Here is a 17,104-nt window from a genome sequence, read left to right as displayed (position 1 = left end):
ATGATTTCTAGATCTGTGTTTCTGCATCTGTATTGCTGCATCATGGGCAGCAAGGACACCACCTTTTATTTTATTTGTTTTAATGCATGCGTGTATGTAAAGATGTATAAAACAATGCTGCCATTGCAGCAGAATGATCAGTGAAAGAAATACAATTATAAGCTTCACATGGTATCAGAGCAAACCTCTTTGATAACCTGATAACCTAAAATCCTTGGCGTTCAAACACACCAAGTTATAGCATTCTGCTCCTCGCCGACATGGCAACCGACCCTTCCAGCAAACACACCAAATACGAAGATCCCAGCAATCCTCTCTACCTTCATCACTCCGATCAGCCTGGAGCGATTCTCGTCACACAACCATTGAATGACGAAAATTACCCCACTTGGAGCCGAGCCATGACCATGGCCCTCAATGCCAAGAACAAAGAAGGATTCATCAATGGAGCCATTAAAAGGCCTAAGTCGACGTCCATAATTGAATACCAACAGTGGACTCGTTGCAACAACCTCGTGAAATCCTGGCTGCTCAACTCTGTCTCAAAAGATATTGGAGCAAGTGTCATCTACAACAATGTTGCAGCTGATATTTGGAGTGAGCTGAAGGAACGTTTCTCTCACACAAACAGTGTCCATCTCTTCCATATCGAACAAGAGATACATGGAAGTGTTCAAGGAAATTTGAACATTGGTGCATATTATACCATACTGAAAAGTTTTTGGGATGAACGTGATGCCATGTGCGCTCTCCCAACCTGTGCATGTGGAGCTGCGAAAGAATTGATGCAGTTTCAGCAAAGTCAGAAAACCATGAAGTTTCTCATGGGTCTCAATGAATCCTACGCTGCTGTTCATGGGCAACTCTTACTTATGGATCCTCTCCCTACTGTCAACAAAGCTTTCTCACTTATTATTCAAGATGAGAAGCAGATAGCAGTCTCAATACATGCTCCTGGAAGGTCTTCAGTCACTGATGCCGCAGCTTTCGCCATGCGGGACAACATGCGAAACTCTGGTAGAAATTTTTCTCCAAGAAATTCCCATCTAAAATGTGGCCGTTGTGATGCAACTGGACACACTTCAGATACCTGTCGTGCACACCTCAAGTGCGACTACTGTAATTGGAGAGGTCACACCATAGACCAATGCCGCAAACTGAAAAAGGCAAAGGACAACAGCGATAAGGGAGATTATCAAGATTGTAGGGGTTCCAACTCCAAGGCTAATCACGTTGACATTAAACCAACGCCTCCAGCAACATCTCCTTCATCCTACAGCCTCACTCCCGAGCAATACCACAACCTGCTTGCACTCCTTGACAAGAGCCAATCTATATCCACATCTAATCATGTCGGTACCACCTCTACTATGAATGATTTATCAGGTAGAGTTTTTTTTGCTTCTGCTCTCAATAAGGGAAGGAATTGGATTTTCGATACTGGCGCCACAGATCACATGGTTTGCTCACCAAGTTTGATGACCACAAGCATTCCAGTATACAATCGACAAGTGCACCTACCCAATCATGCACTTGCCGATGTCACATATATTGGCACAGTTCGTCTCTCGAACGATCTCGTCCTTTACAACGTGCTTTGTGTTCCATCATTTAAACTGAATTTAATTTTTGTCAGCAAAACCACTAATACCTCGTCTTGCTTTGTCATCTTCACTGATAAAATGTGTCTGCTTCAGGGCCAACGATCGGGGAAGATGATTGGGACGGGAACTGAACGAGAAGGCCTCTACTACCTTGATAGTGTGACGAAAACCAGGTGCAATTCAGTGTCAGTTGTTGCTCTTTCTTCTTCTCAGCTTTGGCATCGACGCCTTGGCCATCTTTCCATCAAAACCTTACGGGCTATCTCTCATTGCATTAAAAATTTGAAGTTTTGTAGCATTGATGATTGTTTGATCTGCCCATTAGCCAAACAAACACGAGCTCCTTTTCCTTTGAGTTCTATTAATTCAAAAGCTCATTTTGAGTTAATTCATGTTGACATTTGGGGAGGTTACCATGTTCCCACTATCACAGGGGCACAATATTTCTTGACCATTGTAGATGATTTCTCACGATGCACATGGGTTTATTTAATGAATCACAAATCAGATGCACGATCATATCTCATCACATTCATCAACCTTGTTGAAACACAATTTTCCACACGAGTTAAGGTTCTTCGTAGTGATAATGGTCCAGAATTTTTTATGACCCAATTTTTTTCAGATAAGGGCATTCTACATCAAACAAGTTGTGTCTCTACTCCCCAACAAAACGGGGTAGCAGAGCGTAAACACCGCCACTTACTCAATGTTGTTAGAGCCTTGCTTTTCCAATCTCATCTTCCCAAGAAATTTTGGGGTAATGCAATCCTAACTGCCACTTATCTCATTAATAGGACTCTCACTCCTCTTCTTCACGGCAAATCACCCTATGAAATCCTTCATCACAAAGAGCCAGCATATGCACATTTGCGAGTGTTTGGTTGTTTATGTTTCTCTTCCACACACCACCATCATCCAACCAAATTTGATGCAAGAGCCACACGTTGTATTTTTCTTGGCTATCCATACGGCACAAAGGGATATCGAGTTTATGACCTTCAAACGGGTAAAATTTTTATTTCCCGTGATGTTATTTTTCATGAAAATGTGTTTCCTTTTTCCTCTTCCGCTGCCATTTCCCCTGTTGTGTTTCCATATACTCAAGATACTGACTGTGATGACACCATCACTCATCCGTCCCTTCCACTGGAACAAGATTCAGTCGACCCATCCTCTTCTGTCGACCAATCCACTTTAGTCGACCAATCTTCTTCAGTCGACCAATCCTCTTCCCCACCTCGTTTTAAACACCCCACCCATGCACCTGGTTATCTTCAACAATATCATGTGGACATCAACCTTCCTTCTCGGTCCGTCCCTTCATCTCACTCGGCATTGACCACAGTGGCAGGTACTTCTTACCCTTTGTCTGATGTACTCACATATGATTGCTTATTAGCTCGCCATCGTGCTTTCACCACTTCCATTTCAGCTGCCATAGAACCCAGTTCATTCTCACAGGCTATACGCGACCCCCAATGGCGTTCAGCCATGGAAGAAGAACTGGCAGCCCTTGCTGCGAATAGGACGTGGTCTCTTCAACCATTGCCCCTTGGCAAGAAGCCGGTTGGATGTAAGTGGGTCTACAAAATCAAATTTCGATCCGATGGGTCCGTTGAGCGGTATAAAGCACGCTTGGTTGCCAAAGGTTATAGCCAAATTGAAGGCTTAGACTATTGAGAGACTTTTGCTCCGGTTGCAAAACTGACTACAGTCCGCCTACTTCTTGCCGTTGCCGCAGTTCAACAATGGCACCTTCACCAACTTGATGTTCACAACGCCTTCCTTCATGGTGACCTTGAAGAAGATGTCTACATGTCCTTGCCCCTTGGTTTCGGACGAAAGGGGGAGACACGAGTTTGTAAACTTCATAAATCTTTGTATGGGCTTAAGCAAGCCTCTCGTCAATGGTTTATCAAACTCTCTTGTGCTCTTAGCAAAGCCGGTTATCAACAATCCAAGGCAGATTATTCATTGTTCGTCCGAAACCATGATGGTAAATTCACTGCTCTCCTTGTTTATGTTGATGATATTATCCTGGCAGGAAATAACATACAAGCAATTGAGGATACCAAGTCTTTCCTTATGAAGCAATTCAAGTTGAAAGACCTTGGCCAACTAAAATATTTTTTGGGCATCGAAATTGCTCGCTCTAGCAAGGGGATCACTCTCTCACAGCGAAAATATGCCCTTGAAATACTTGAGGATGCAGGTTACCTTGGCGCAAAACTAGCCACTTCTCCTATGGAGCAAAACTTATCACTCAAAAAGGACGAAGGACAATGCATTACTGATCCTTCTTCTTATCGACGGCTTGTTGGGAGACTAATCTACCTGACAATCACGCGCCCTGATTTGGCCTATGCTGTCCACATTCTTAGTCAATTTATGGAGAAGCCTCGAACTCCACACTTGGAGGTAGCCTATCGAGTCTTACGATACGTTAAGCATACACCAGGGCAAGGTATTTTTCTCTCTGCAAGAAGTCCAATCCAACTGAATGCCTTTTGTGATGCGGATTGGGCCAGATGTTGTGACACACGACGTTCTACCACTGGATACTGTGTATTTCTTGGAGAATCCTTGATCTCCTGGAAAAGCAAGAAACAAAACACTGTGTCACGCTCTAGTGCAGAGGCGGAGTATCGCTCAATGGCAGCAACTTGTTGTGAAGTTACTTGGTTGAAATATGTTTTACAAGACTTGGGTATCAAACATAAACATCCAGTCAAGTTGTATTGCGATAATCAAGCAGCACTTCACATCGCTTCGAATCCGGTATTTCACGAAAGAACCAAACACATAGAAATTGACTGTCACCTTGTACGAGAAAGGGTTCAAAGTGGTATGATCAGGACATCTCACATTTCAACCATGAAACAACCAGCCGACATCTTCACAAAGCCACTGAGCTTACATCAGTTTACGACTTTGATCTGCAAGTTAGGAATAATCAACATCCATTCCAACTTGAGGGGGAGTGTTGAGTAAACCGGTCAGAAGAAAAGAATTTCATTAATGATTGCAACCTGTACAGAAGGAATATTGCATATGGATACAACATTCCTTGACAGCTAGACTGCACATGATTCCTACATCTGTGTTTTCCTATCTGTATTGCTGACAGCTGCACATGATTTCTAGATCTGTGTTTCTGCATCTGTATTGCTGCATCATGGGCAGCAAGGACACCACCTTTTATTTTATTTGTTTTAATGCATGCGTGTATGTAAAGATGTATAAAACAATGCTGCCATTGCAGCAGAATGATCAGTGAAAGAAATACAATTCTAAGCTTCACAGTTTAGGATTTGGAGTGAGGAATTAGAGATCTTATCTACGAGCTTGAACAAAAAAAGATAATGATGGGAGATTGTTGTTTTTTTCTTTTTGTCGAAACTTGAAACGTGAGGTATCCCGTGTCTTGAAGGATAAGACTAATTGTCAGCGGTACCTAATCATAGTCAAATGACACAAGTCATTTCAAAGCTTTTAACTAGGAAATCATCTGTGTTTTTACTAGCTTTATGCTTTTTTTAAAAATTGTGTCATGACATTGTTAAATTATGGTGGAAATTGTGTTAAATATTAGGTTGAATATTATGATGGGAGATTATTATATTGAATATCATGATTTTTTATTTTTATTTTTAAATTGTGTCACCATCATTATATTCATAAATAAAAAGTAGTAGCAAAGAATATATAACTCATGTGGTTAACATTCTTGATTCTTTTACTTAAAAGGAAGGAGATAAATGACTGATAGTTAGAGCATTAACACGGAATGTCCTAATCACATTATAATGGTTGCATGTTTGTTACTTTCCCTCCTTGAACAGATTCCTCCTTTTGCTCCTCAATCTAGAAAATAACAGCAATCAGTCATTTCCAGTTGTTGTTCTTCTCACAAAGATATGTTGGCACATAAATCACTCATTCTTCATTAAAAATAAATCATAAGAAATCCCAAAACATATTCACAAAGTTAGTTATGAAAAAACAAACAAACAAACATGTTTACGAAGCTGTGACATAATAAAACGAAAACATGCAAACAAAAGGATTTCACAAATTGGGTCATGAGTCATGAGCTTAGAGGCTGACTTGCAATTACTATGAAATTACACCCTATGCATCTGTATTATTATATAATTACAGAAAGAATAATTTTTTTTTTCTTTTTTTTTACTTTGGTCATATCACACCAAAAAGGCTATAAATAGTTTGAATGGTCCAAAATAATTGAAAAAAAAAGGACCAAAATTGGGATTATAGTAAAACTCCAAGGATGAAACCGAAACCATCATGGCTTTTATATATTTTGCTGTGATTCGCACCCCCTCCAATGGGCTCTGAAGCCACTTTGCTTCCCCAGAAAGGGAGATTTCCATAACACCCTTTTGCAATTTCAATCCCCATTTTCTCATTATCAGGGAGAAATTGGGAAAATCCAATTCAATCCAATCCAATTCAATTTCTATTCTATCCAATTTCTAGGGTTAGGGTATTTCTCACCAAGCAAAACCCAAGAAATTCCCAAATCAAATTTCCCACCAATCCTTTATGATTCCTCCTTTTGGTAAAAACAACCACCCAATCAGGATTCTGATTCCCACCCAAGGTTGGACTGCCTTTTCCAGAAGAAGGGCATCTTTCATCTTTCTATTAATCTTGTGCCAATCCCTCTATTTCTTCTGCACAACCACCACCACTGCCTCAGCCGCCGCCGTTGCTGCCACTGAAACAGCCCAAACCATGAAGGTCCACCCCATGCCCAGGAAGCGCAACATCACCGTCCAATACAGCTCAAGAAACTCACTTTCTGAAGCGCAGGCACTTTTGGGGCCGAACCACAAGAAGCTCCGCCGTCTCCCCCATGTCTTCAGCCGGGTCCTGGAGCTCCCCTTTCGATCCGACGCCGACGTTCTGGTCCAGGAGAACCCCGATTGCTTCCGATTTGTCGCCGAAGCCGATAATATCGGCGACGACGTCAGGGCCCATACCGTCGAAATCCATCCCGGGGTGACCAAAATCGTCGTTCGGGAAAGTGGGTCGGTGGAATTAACGTTGGACGAGCTGGAACTCGATATGTGGAGGTTTAGGCTGCCGGAATCGACTCGGCCCGAGCTGGCCAGCGCGGTTTTTGTTGGCGGGGAGCTTATCGTGACGGTGCCGAAGGCCGAGGGCTTGGGGAATTCGGACGGTGGTGATGGTGGCGGAGAGGTTTGGGGCGGTGGCGACGGGAATGGGGGCGGGGGTTTCCGAGGAGGTATGGGTAACCGCCTTGTGCTTGTACAGTAATTATCTCTGTTTTTTTTTTGTAACCTTTTTACTTCCTTGGGCTATAATTTTAGTTGTTCCAATTAAATTGGATTTAGCTTGCAACCCTTTTGAGGCTGTTGTTGGTGGAACTAGTTGTTATATGCTGCTTGTTGAATGAAAGAAATGTTGGTTTTGGCGACGATGATGCAATGGTGTTCTTATTGGTATTTTTTTGGCATGTGGTTTTACGCCGTTGTGATTTTCACACTCCCGTTTTCTCCGTTTGACACTGCTCTGCTTGTTTCTGTTCCTTGATTCTCGTTTGATTTAATGCAAGAGGAGCGCAGGAGCGAAAAGGGGAGTACGGAACTCACTTCCCTTTTTTCTGCTGATCATGTTGGTTGTACGATTGAATTTTTGATTCTAAATTATGGTCATGAGATATGTGTGCTTTTGTAGTTCATTGTGCTCGTCCTTTTTTTCTTCTCCTTTAGTTGTTCTTACTTGGCTATTTGCTTTCCCCTAGTATTATATGAATGCTGTGTAACCGAACTAGAGCGTGTTGCAAACTTAAAATCAAATCTCTTTTTGTGTTTCCTGTGAAGAGATTCTTCGTTTAGCCAGAGATCGAAAGATTATTCATGTCCCATGTTGTCTATACTCTTTCAGCTTAAAAATTCAACCATGTCCGTTGTTTAGCCGGAATTGTTCTGTAGTTCTCTTAAGCGGGGTTTAGCTAGTCGACCTTAGTTCTGGAGATTCTTTTATTCAATTTCAACTGCTTGTGAAAACTAATTTTGGAAATTTTGATGGAAGGTACTGCCTTTATTCCAATACCAAGAGCCAGGCAGTTACTCGATGGTTATAAAATGAACATCTCTCTGCTTTTCTTAGTTCTTATCTGATGTTTCTTTTGTGACGAGGTCTCTCATTTTCATGATGATCATCGGCTGAGTACTATTGATGAGTCGCCTCGAAGATTTTTTAAGTCGAATTTTATTTCATCTGATTCTCCCGCTTGATATGCTAGCGCCCTTTTCTTTCAAGCTTTTTTTATCCCCTCCATGCTGAGCCTCAGCTAGTATGGACTTGGCATAATGTCGGATTTCCTGGCTGAGGTATTCCCTGATTGTGGGACAACGGTGATGTCTCGGTCGGAGATTGAAAACTGGGCGGTTGTTTGTCTCCTTCTTCCAAGAGTTGCATGGCTACGGCATTGTGTGATATGTTTGCCCATTTGTTCCACCATGTTATCCGTTAACTTTGTACTCCCGGTCAGTAAAATAAAAATGATGAAAAAAGTAAGGATTTGAAGTAATATGTGGATGCAGAATCACCCTTTTACTATGTCCTCAAGTAAATATATGCAGTTGTTAATTTATCAATATACTAGCACAGTGTTTACATGGAACTTCATAACCTCACAGAAGTTGAATGCCCTCCTCACGGCGAATACTATCGTCCTTTCTGGTTCGCAGAATTAAACAATCGTCCTCATTCGCCGGAGATGGGTGATTGGATCCCGTGTTTGAAAACGCCGGAAAACGGTATTTGGGAAATTACCTTTTTCATTCTCTTGTTGGTTTATACATTAAAGATTAATGTAAATCAAAATTTTTTAAAAGTCGAAGATATGTCCTATGAGTATTAATCAACTGAATGTATAACCAAGTCATCATCTAGGGGTCATTTAAGTAGCAAAAATACCCAAGGAAAAAGGCTCAATGTTGCATATGGTATGTTTTGATTAAATTTTAACGAAAAAACTGGGGCTGTCTAATAAAAACAATTTTAGTTTGGATGGTATTTGCACACCTAGTTATTCAAAACTTGGGCCCAAATCTAGTGCATCTTGTCGTTGAGTAGCTGGGAATAAACAAGTAAATTGGGAATGCGATCATACCAACTCACATGCATCGGATCCTATCAGAACTCCGAAGTTAAACGATTTTGGACGAGAGTAGTACTAGAATGTGTGACATTCTAGAAAGTTCTCGTGTTGCATCCCCCTCACAAATGTTCACCAAAAAATAAAAAAACAAGTAAATTGGAAAGAGAGATGAGGTTAAAGAATTTGGTAACCCAAGGCATTCCAAAGAAGGGAAATGAAAATGAAGCTTGGGTAGTTAACTGTAAAGAGGAAAGTTATGGGGTGCCATTTGTGCAATTTTTTCTTGAAAAATTGACCCTTCATCCTTGTGAGATCTTTTTTAATACAAATTCCTGTGAGGATTAAATTAACCATGAGATCTCATGAGGTGGTGCCATGGTCTAAAATATCTATAATATCCTGATATTTTCATCGAAATTTCTGTGTTTTTGGACTACCGATATTTCCGATATCATTGATATTTTAGACCTTGCTAAGTCACTCATGTATCTTACCATGCAATGTATAAAGTGTAAAATATTGTACTAATTCATTATATATAAATGATTATGGTGTGTTTAAACTTCTTTCATTAATTACTACATATTTTCTACACTCACAATGTTTACCAGCTCGCTATATAATCAACTTAAATCAGTTATATCTATCATGCAATGCATTTCCTTCCAATTTTTTGTGATAAACTAATAGATAATTGACTAAATAAACATCCTGCAAAGTTTCAATAAAAATTTCCAAGTTTTTCTTACAATTTCCGTGGTTTTTATTTAATTTTTATCGATATCGATAATATCCCGATATTTCCATCGAAATTTCCGTGTTTTTGGACTACTGATATTTCTGATATCATCGATATTTTATACCTTGGGTGGTGCTAGGCTGCTAGCATATGATAACGAGGATAGATTATTTGCAGGCTAATTATGGCTAATAATTAATTATTTGTGTGCAGTTTGTTAACTGAATTTTAATGCTTTTGTGATTAGGAGTCAAATTTGACTCTAACGCCAAATTTTTTTATATTAATTTTAATGGTGGGTCGCTTATTCCACTAGTATTTAAGCAAATAAAAATTTGTTTCAATAATTTTTTTTAAATAAATACAATAATTTAAGGGAACTTTAACAAAAATCTTTTGGTCCTGTTCACTTTAACGAAAAATCACATTTTTACACTAAAAAGTCAATTATGGTACTATTCACTTTTGATGTAGGACAGAAATCCGATTATTTCACGTGCAACAAAACTAAAAGAAGGAAGCGGCGAGCAATAAAGAAAAGTGATTGGAGAATTGGTAATTCACGTGTTAATAGATTATTTGCTACGGTCATATCTCGAAAGTTGATGTTTTGAACCTTTCTTGTTGAATGAACGCTACTTTTATTTTTGGTGCGGTCGTAGAAGAGGTGTTCAATTCTCCCACAAAAGTGGTTTGAGCCATCTTTTGCAGAAAGTCATCAAGACAGCAGCCTACTAATAAATGGAGTCTTTTGGGGTTTCAAGGGCTTTATTAAATGTCAGTTATTTTCATTTTAATTTCCTAAGTCTTTTATTTTCAGTTATTTTCAATTTATTGACGCAGCATGAAGCTATGAAAGGGTTACCAGCGTAATCCCTTGTAGAACAAAGTTTACTGGAGTCCACCAGTTGATAGAAATCCCAAAGGATAATTTGATTAATTGATAAAAAGATGTCTAAATGATTACAAAGCCATGGCTTAAATAAGCCTTTTACAACCTCTTGGAAAACTCAAAAGACTTAGGAAATTAAAATGAAAATAACTGACATATAATAAAGCCCTTGAAACCCCAAAAGACTCCATTTATTAGTAGGCTGCTGTCTTGATGACTTTCTGCAAAAGATGGCTCAAGCCACTTTTGTGGGAGAATTGAACACCTCTTCTACGACCGCACCAAAAATAAAAGTAGCGTTCATTCAACAAGAAAGGTTCAAAACATCAACTTTCGAGATATGACCGTAGCAAATAATCTATTAACACGTGAATTACCAATTCTCCAATCACTTTTCTTTATTGCTCGCCGCTTCCTTCTTTTAATTTTGTTGCACGTGAAATAATCGGATTTCTGTCCTACATCAGACTCCTCCACTTGAAAGGAACTCGACCTCGAGTTCGTCTTGAAACAGTCTTGATAGCTAGTAGATAACTCCCTTGTTAAGAAAATAAGTTCTTCAACTTGAGAAGCCCAACTTTCCGTATACTTGGGTGGAATAATCATGAAATTAATTCCATAAATAAGATCGAAATATGGCAATTGGGAATCAAAATATTCTTCCTTACCCAATTCTCTTGTTTGGTCAACAATAGAATTTAGATCCAATTTACTAGACTCATGATTCTCCAAAGTCATGATAGATTTTGATTCACTCATACCTTGAATTTCTTGAGCCTCCACTTCTGAGTTGTCATGTTTCCGGAGATCTTCTTCAACAAGATTTTCACCAAGGAAAATTACTTGTTCTTTTCTTCCACCTCGGCCTCCACCGTTTCTTGGCATAATGATATATCATTCTCCATCACTTTAGCTTCTTTTCTGATGATTGGTTGACCCGTCTTTTCCAAATACAATTCGTATAAATCGGAAAAGAATTGCTTAACAATTAGTCGCTTCAACCAACGCCAAGTTTGGATAGGACACTTACCTTGTTGTCGCCTAGATTCTTGCATATGATCACACCATAAACCCACGTCCCCATCTAAACAAGAAGCAACCATCTTCACCATCTCTCTTTCCGGAATTGGTTGTGTCTTGAAAAGTTTTTCTACATCCTCAACCCACAAGAGAAAACCTTCAATGCAATCACTTCCGAAGAAAATAGGAATATCTTCAACATCAACTATATGAGATTGGCTCGAGGCAATTCCCTTTGTGCACACCACATCTATTGTAACAACCTCGCGATCAACGTCACTTAAGGTATATCTTTTCCCACGATCGATTGACATTAGAACATAGCAAATAGGATAATCAACAATGCCAAGACGGGAGAAACCCGCTCTGATACCAATTGACGCAGCACGAAGCTATGAAAGGGTTACCAGCGTAATCCCTTGTAGAACAAAGTTTATTGGAGTCCACCAGTTGATAGAAATCCCAAAGGATAATTTGATTAATTGATAAAAAGATGTCTAAATGATTACAAAGCCATGGCTTAAATAAGCCTTTTACAACCTCTTGGAAAACTCAAAAGACTTAGGAAATTAAAATGAAAATAACTGACATATAATAAAGCCCTTGAAACCCCAAAAGACTCCATTTATTAGTAGGCTGCTGTCTTGATGACTTTCTGCAAAAGATGGCTCAAGCCACTTTTGTGGGAGAATTGAACACCTCTTCTACGACCGCACCAAAAATAAAAGTAGCGTTCATTCAACAAGAAAGGTTCAAAACATCAACTTTCGAGATATGACCGTAGCAAATAATCTATTAACACGTGAATTACCAATTCTCCAATCACTTTTCTTTATTGCTCGCCGCTTCCTTCTTTTAGTTTTGTTGCACGTGAAATAATCGGATTTCTGTCCTACATCAGACTCCTCCACTTGAAAGGAACTCGACCTCGAGTTCGTCTCGAAACAGTCTTGATAGCTAGTAGATAACTCCCTTGTTAAGAAAATAAGTTCTTCAACTTGAGAAGCCCAACTTTCCGTATACTTGGGTGGAATAATCATGAAATTAATTCCATAAATAAGATCGAAATATGGCAATTGGGAATCAAAATATTCTTCCTTACCCAATTCTCTTGTTTGGTCAACAATAGAATTTAGATCCAATTTACTAGACTCATGATTCTCCAAAGTCATGACAGATTTTGATTCACTCATACCTTGAATTTCTTGAGCCTCCACTTCTGAGTTGTCATGTTTCCGGAGATCTTCATCAACAAGATTTTCACCAAGGAAAATTACTTGTTCTTTTCTTCCACCTCGGCCTCCACCGTTTCTTGGCATAATGATATATCATTCTCCATCACTTTAGCTTCTTTTCTGATGATTGGTTGACCCGTCTTTTCCAAATACAATTCGTATAAATCGGAAAAGAATTGCTTAACAATTAGTCGCTTCAACCAACGCCAAGTTTGGATAGGACACTTACCTTGTTGTCGCCTAGATTCTTGCATATGATCACACCATAAACCCACGTCACCATCTAAACAAGAAGCAACCATCTTCACCATCTCTCTTTCCGGAATTGGTTGTGTCTTGAAAAGTTTTTCTACATCCTCAACCCACAAGAGAAAACCTTCAATGCAATCACTTCCGAAGAAAATAGGAATATCTTCAACATCAACTATATGAGATTGGCTCGAGGCAATTCCCTTTGTGCACACCACATCTATTGTAACAACCTCGCGATCAACGTCACTTAAGGTATATCTTTTCCCACGATCGATTGACATTAGAACATAGCAAATAGGATAATCAACAATGCCAAGACGGGAGAAACCCGCTCTGATACCAATTGACGCAGCACGAAGCTATGAAAGGGTTACCAGCGTAATCCCTTGTAGAACAAAGTTTATTGGAGTCCACCAGTTGATAGAAATCCCAAAGGATAATTTGATTAATTGATAAAAAGATGTCTAAATGATTATAAAGCCATGGCTTAAATAAGCCTTTTACAACCTCTTGGAAAACTCAAAAGACTTAGGAAATTAAAATGAAAATAACTGACATATAATAAAGCCCTTGAAACCCCAAAAGACTCCATTTATTAGTAGGCTGCTGTCTTGATGACTTTCTGCAAAAGATGGCTCAAGCCACTTTTGTGGGAGAATTGAACACCTCTTCTACGACCGCACCAAAAATAAAAGTAGCGTTCATTCAACAAGAAAGGTTCAAAACATCAACTTTCGAGATATGACCGTAGCAAATAATCTATTAACACGTGAATTACCAATTCTCCAATCACTTTTCTTTATTGCTCGCCGCTTCCTTCTTTTAGTTTTGTTGCGCGTGAAATAATCGGATTTCTGTCCTACATCAACTTTACACTTTATTTTTTCATTTTCGTTAAAATTCAAAGTTTTCAAGCTATTTTAATTAGTTTTCATATAATTTAAAGCTCTACATTTATAAGAAAATAATATTTGACAATTTAATTGGAGAAACAAAAAATTTGATATAAGACTTCAGATTGCCACATCAGCTATCAATTGTAATTGATTGTTATAATTTGACATTTCCATTAGAGATGGCCTAATGGTTTCCATGCAAGTATTCGTCACGTACAATCATCAATTGTTCTGCCACCTGCTAGACCAAATTAATTCCAAAAAATGATAATTAAAATAATAATAATAATACTTAAGTATTTATTAGTGAATGCTCTATATATCTTACTTTTGATTTTAGCCCAACGAAAGTTTAACTTATGTTTTACTGTTTTAATAATAATAGACATGGTATTTAATTTTTCTTATGAATATTTCTGCTCACCACTCTCAAGTGATGGTGATGCTCACCACCCTATTTATTACGTTAGATAAGTTTAAATTTTAAAATATGTGTACTAGATAGACATAAATCTCAAAATTTATATTCATACAACAATGATAAATAAAATAAGGGTGATGAGCAAAAATGCACCCAATTTTCTTGGACTTTAAAAAATAAGAAACTCGTGACATCTTTTGATCGAGTCACAATAAAAGTGAGTATATAAGGTACTTATTAGTGAGTACCTAATATTATCTGATAAGATTTGAGTCTAGTTAGATATAAATGGAAATATTAAAAGGAAATCACATCCCTACGGATGATCATGATCATATACAGGAACATCTATTACTTATGTAATGCTATCTCAACATTAATCAAAGCCTATCTATTCTAATTAAGTAGTGTAATTATTTACAAATCATATGAGATAGTAGTATTGTAGTACATATAAATGATTCATATATACCTCCTCGATGCTTCCATCCTCAATATCTGTGTTGAAAGAGAGAAGCATACGTTCGTGGAGCAAATTTTCTAAATCTTCCACGTACCGTGGCGCTGCACATTAACACGTATATTGTGGAAATGTTCTCTTCTCAGACAATCTAACTCTACAGCGATAATAACCATAAAGATTTAAGTTATACGTAAGTGATGCATCGGATAAAATGAATAAAAAGAAAGAACCTTTAGATTGAGAGAACCAAGAGAGAATATCGGCAGAGAGTTGTTGAGCTTTGTGGGTGGAGTCCCAGCCACCCCATTGGTTCTGGACGGCCATTTCTAGGCCATTCCATTGTGACAAAACCATCGACACGCCTTCTCGCAAACGATCATGTTCATGGGACCTTTCTACGATAGATGATGATGAAGTTGTTATCATACGTCCACCGTTGATGGATCCCATGGCATTAAGTACTAGGCCGTCTCCACCCTGCTCGATCAAAATAACCTAACAAAACTTTCTCTCTTTATCTGGACGATGATCGAGGAGTGCAAAGAGAGAAAAAAAGGAAGAGGCTTGTAATTGAGTTTTTAGAATGAGAGAGAGAGATAGAGCGAAATGCGTGGAGTGAAGAGAGAGACTGGGAAAAAATGTGTGAGATGTCGGAAACGGAACAACTTAGACATAGTTTGGCATTTTTTTGTCTGAGGCCTTTGTGAGCATATTACTCACATGGATTTTTCATGTGTGATGCTTTGTAATAATACAGAGCTTATTAAGTCGATTTTTATTTAAATAAGGAAATTTGTTTGTGTGCATGAGTTGGCCTTAACCAGCCTGGTTAATTAATTGATTGATTATTCATGTCCAAATCTGATGATAGGTGCGTTGTATTATGCTAACTAATTAGCTTTTCTTTTCATTTAGGCCAAACTGAAACTCTGTATGATCTCCTTTGTGAAAGTTTAACAGATATGACAACAATTTAGTGTTGAAAAATTAAAAGATGACATGTGTTTCTTATTTTCAAAGTTGAAGAAAAATTAAATAACATATGCAATATCATTTTACAACAATAAAACATTATGTGTTAGTATATCATCGGGCCAAATTTTAAAAAATAAGTATATAAAGTATTCACTAATAAGTATCTCAATATTATTCAACAATTTATAAAGAGAAAATGACAAGATTGTCTAACTCTATTCATTTTTTGAAAACCTTCTTGTTTGTCAGATTTATTACTTGTTGTCACTTATACAATTTAACAATTTAAAATGATACTCACATTATTTACACAAATTATAACACGTGAGCAGTTATCACTATTGGGACTCTAATTAAACTCCAGTTATATTATATGAATTAAGTCACCATATTAGTGTATGCCATGTAAAGCATAAAATAGTGCATACAAATAAGAAAAAATTTATTTGTACCCATAAAAGCTTCTTTCCACACCCAACTTTCACCTATATATTTTTAATTAAATTATCAATATCTCTTTAAATCCAAATTTACTACCTAAACTATCTTCACAAACCTTATCTATACACTCATTTAAAAAATAAAAAACTAACTTCTTTGTCTCCTCAGTGACTCTATTGCGCAAACAGACTAGAGACTCGATGGCTTGGTGAGCCTCCACTCCGACCCCCGGGCAAAGGAGTTGTGATTATAAAGTAAGACTGCCCTCGCTATATATATAATGTAAAGTTTTATATGTAAATTTATCTAACTGCTAAATAAAAGATAAATCACATTGTTATAATGCTGAGGCATCTGCTAACATAGGACATTGTAACGACACCCCAAAGGTTAAGGTGTTCTCAAGTAAAATTCTTATTTTTCGTCCATATGGCATATAGTAGTTGACGTGTCATCAAACTAGCATATATTTTAGCAAAAAAGGGATCAATTATGTACTACATAAGAAAACAACAAAAGTTAGATTCACAATGATGTAAACAATTAGGTTGATGAAGTGGCCAATGAAGTTGTATGTAGCTGTACTAGGAGTAAAGCTTGGGATTGGATGCTGGTATCGATGAGGCGAGGCTTAATTAGGGGCAAGAATTTGTGTGGATAGACATGCATGGCTGTTGTTTTGGTGATTGCAATGGTGGTTATGGCAGAGGATGCAGCGGAATCGGCTGTTTTGAGTTTTCATTTGTTTCGGTCTTAACTTTTGGTCGGACCACTGTTGTTTGTTTGTGTATTTTGTGTTTGGTCCTTTTTGTTGTAAAATTTGGTCCTCTGTGTTGTAAAGTTTGTTGTTGGTAATGTATGTTACCTTTGATAAAAAAAAAAAAAAATTATAACTTTAAGGGTTTGTTTGGAATTCCATCTAGAAAAGGCTAAATTGTTATAAACATTGTATTAAAGTGTGACTGTGTAAACCCTAAATTAGATTTGATACTAGTTATTCTTCCCTA

General features: G+C 38.0%; 2 protein-coding genes and 1 pseudogene across 2 annotated transcripts; 2 read left to right on the top strand and 1 right to left on the bottom strand.

Moving 5' to 3' along the window:
- Positions 1-5,875: 5,875 nt before the first annotated feature.
- On the top strand, positions 5,876-7,838 carry LOC103403931 (uncharacterized). The gene is made up of 2 exons (XM_070815174.1): positions 5,876-6,879; positions 7,689-7,838. Exons 1-2 carry the CDS (start codon positions 6,174-6,176, stop codon positions 7,775-7,777), a joined length of 795 nt encoding a protein of 264 aa, XP_070671275.1. The 5' UTR covers positions 5,876-6,173; the 3' UTR covers positions 7,778-7,838.
- A 923-nt stretch (positions 7,839-8,761) lies between these two features.
- LOC114822350 (5S ribosomal RNA) lies at positions 8,762-8,880 on the top strand (annotated as a pseudogene).
- A 4,927-nt stretch (positions 8,881-13,807) lies between these two features.
- Positions 13,808-15,237, bottom strand: LOC103403925 (uncharacterized). The gene is made up of 3 exons (XM_029096185.2): positions 14,912-15,237; positions 14,691-14,782; positions 13,808-14,035 (listed from the first exon to the last, which is right to left on the bottom strand). Exons 1-3 carry the CDS (start codon positions 15,129-15,131, stop codon positions 13,982-13,984), a joined length of 366 nt encoding a protein of 121 aa, XP_028952018.2. The 5' UTR covers positions 15,132-15,237; the 3' UTR covers positions 13,808-13,981.
- Between the last annotated feature and the right edge of the window lie 1,867 nt (positions 15,238-17,104).

Source organism: Malus domestica, chromosome 16 (genome assembly GCF_042453785.1).
Source record: "Malus domestica chromosome 16, GDT2T_hap1".
Lineage (NCBI taxonomy): Eukaryota > Viridiplantae > Streptophyta > Magnoliopsida > Rosales > Rosaceae > Malus > Malus domestica.
This window is presented reverse-complemented; position numbering and strand designations above follow the sequence as displayed.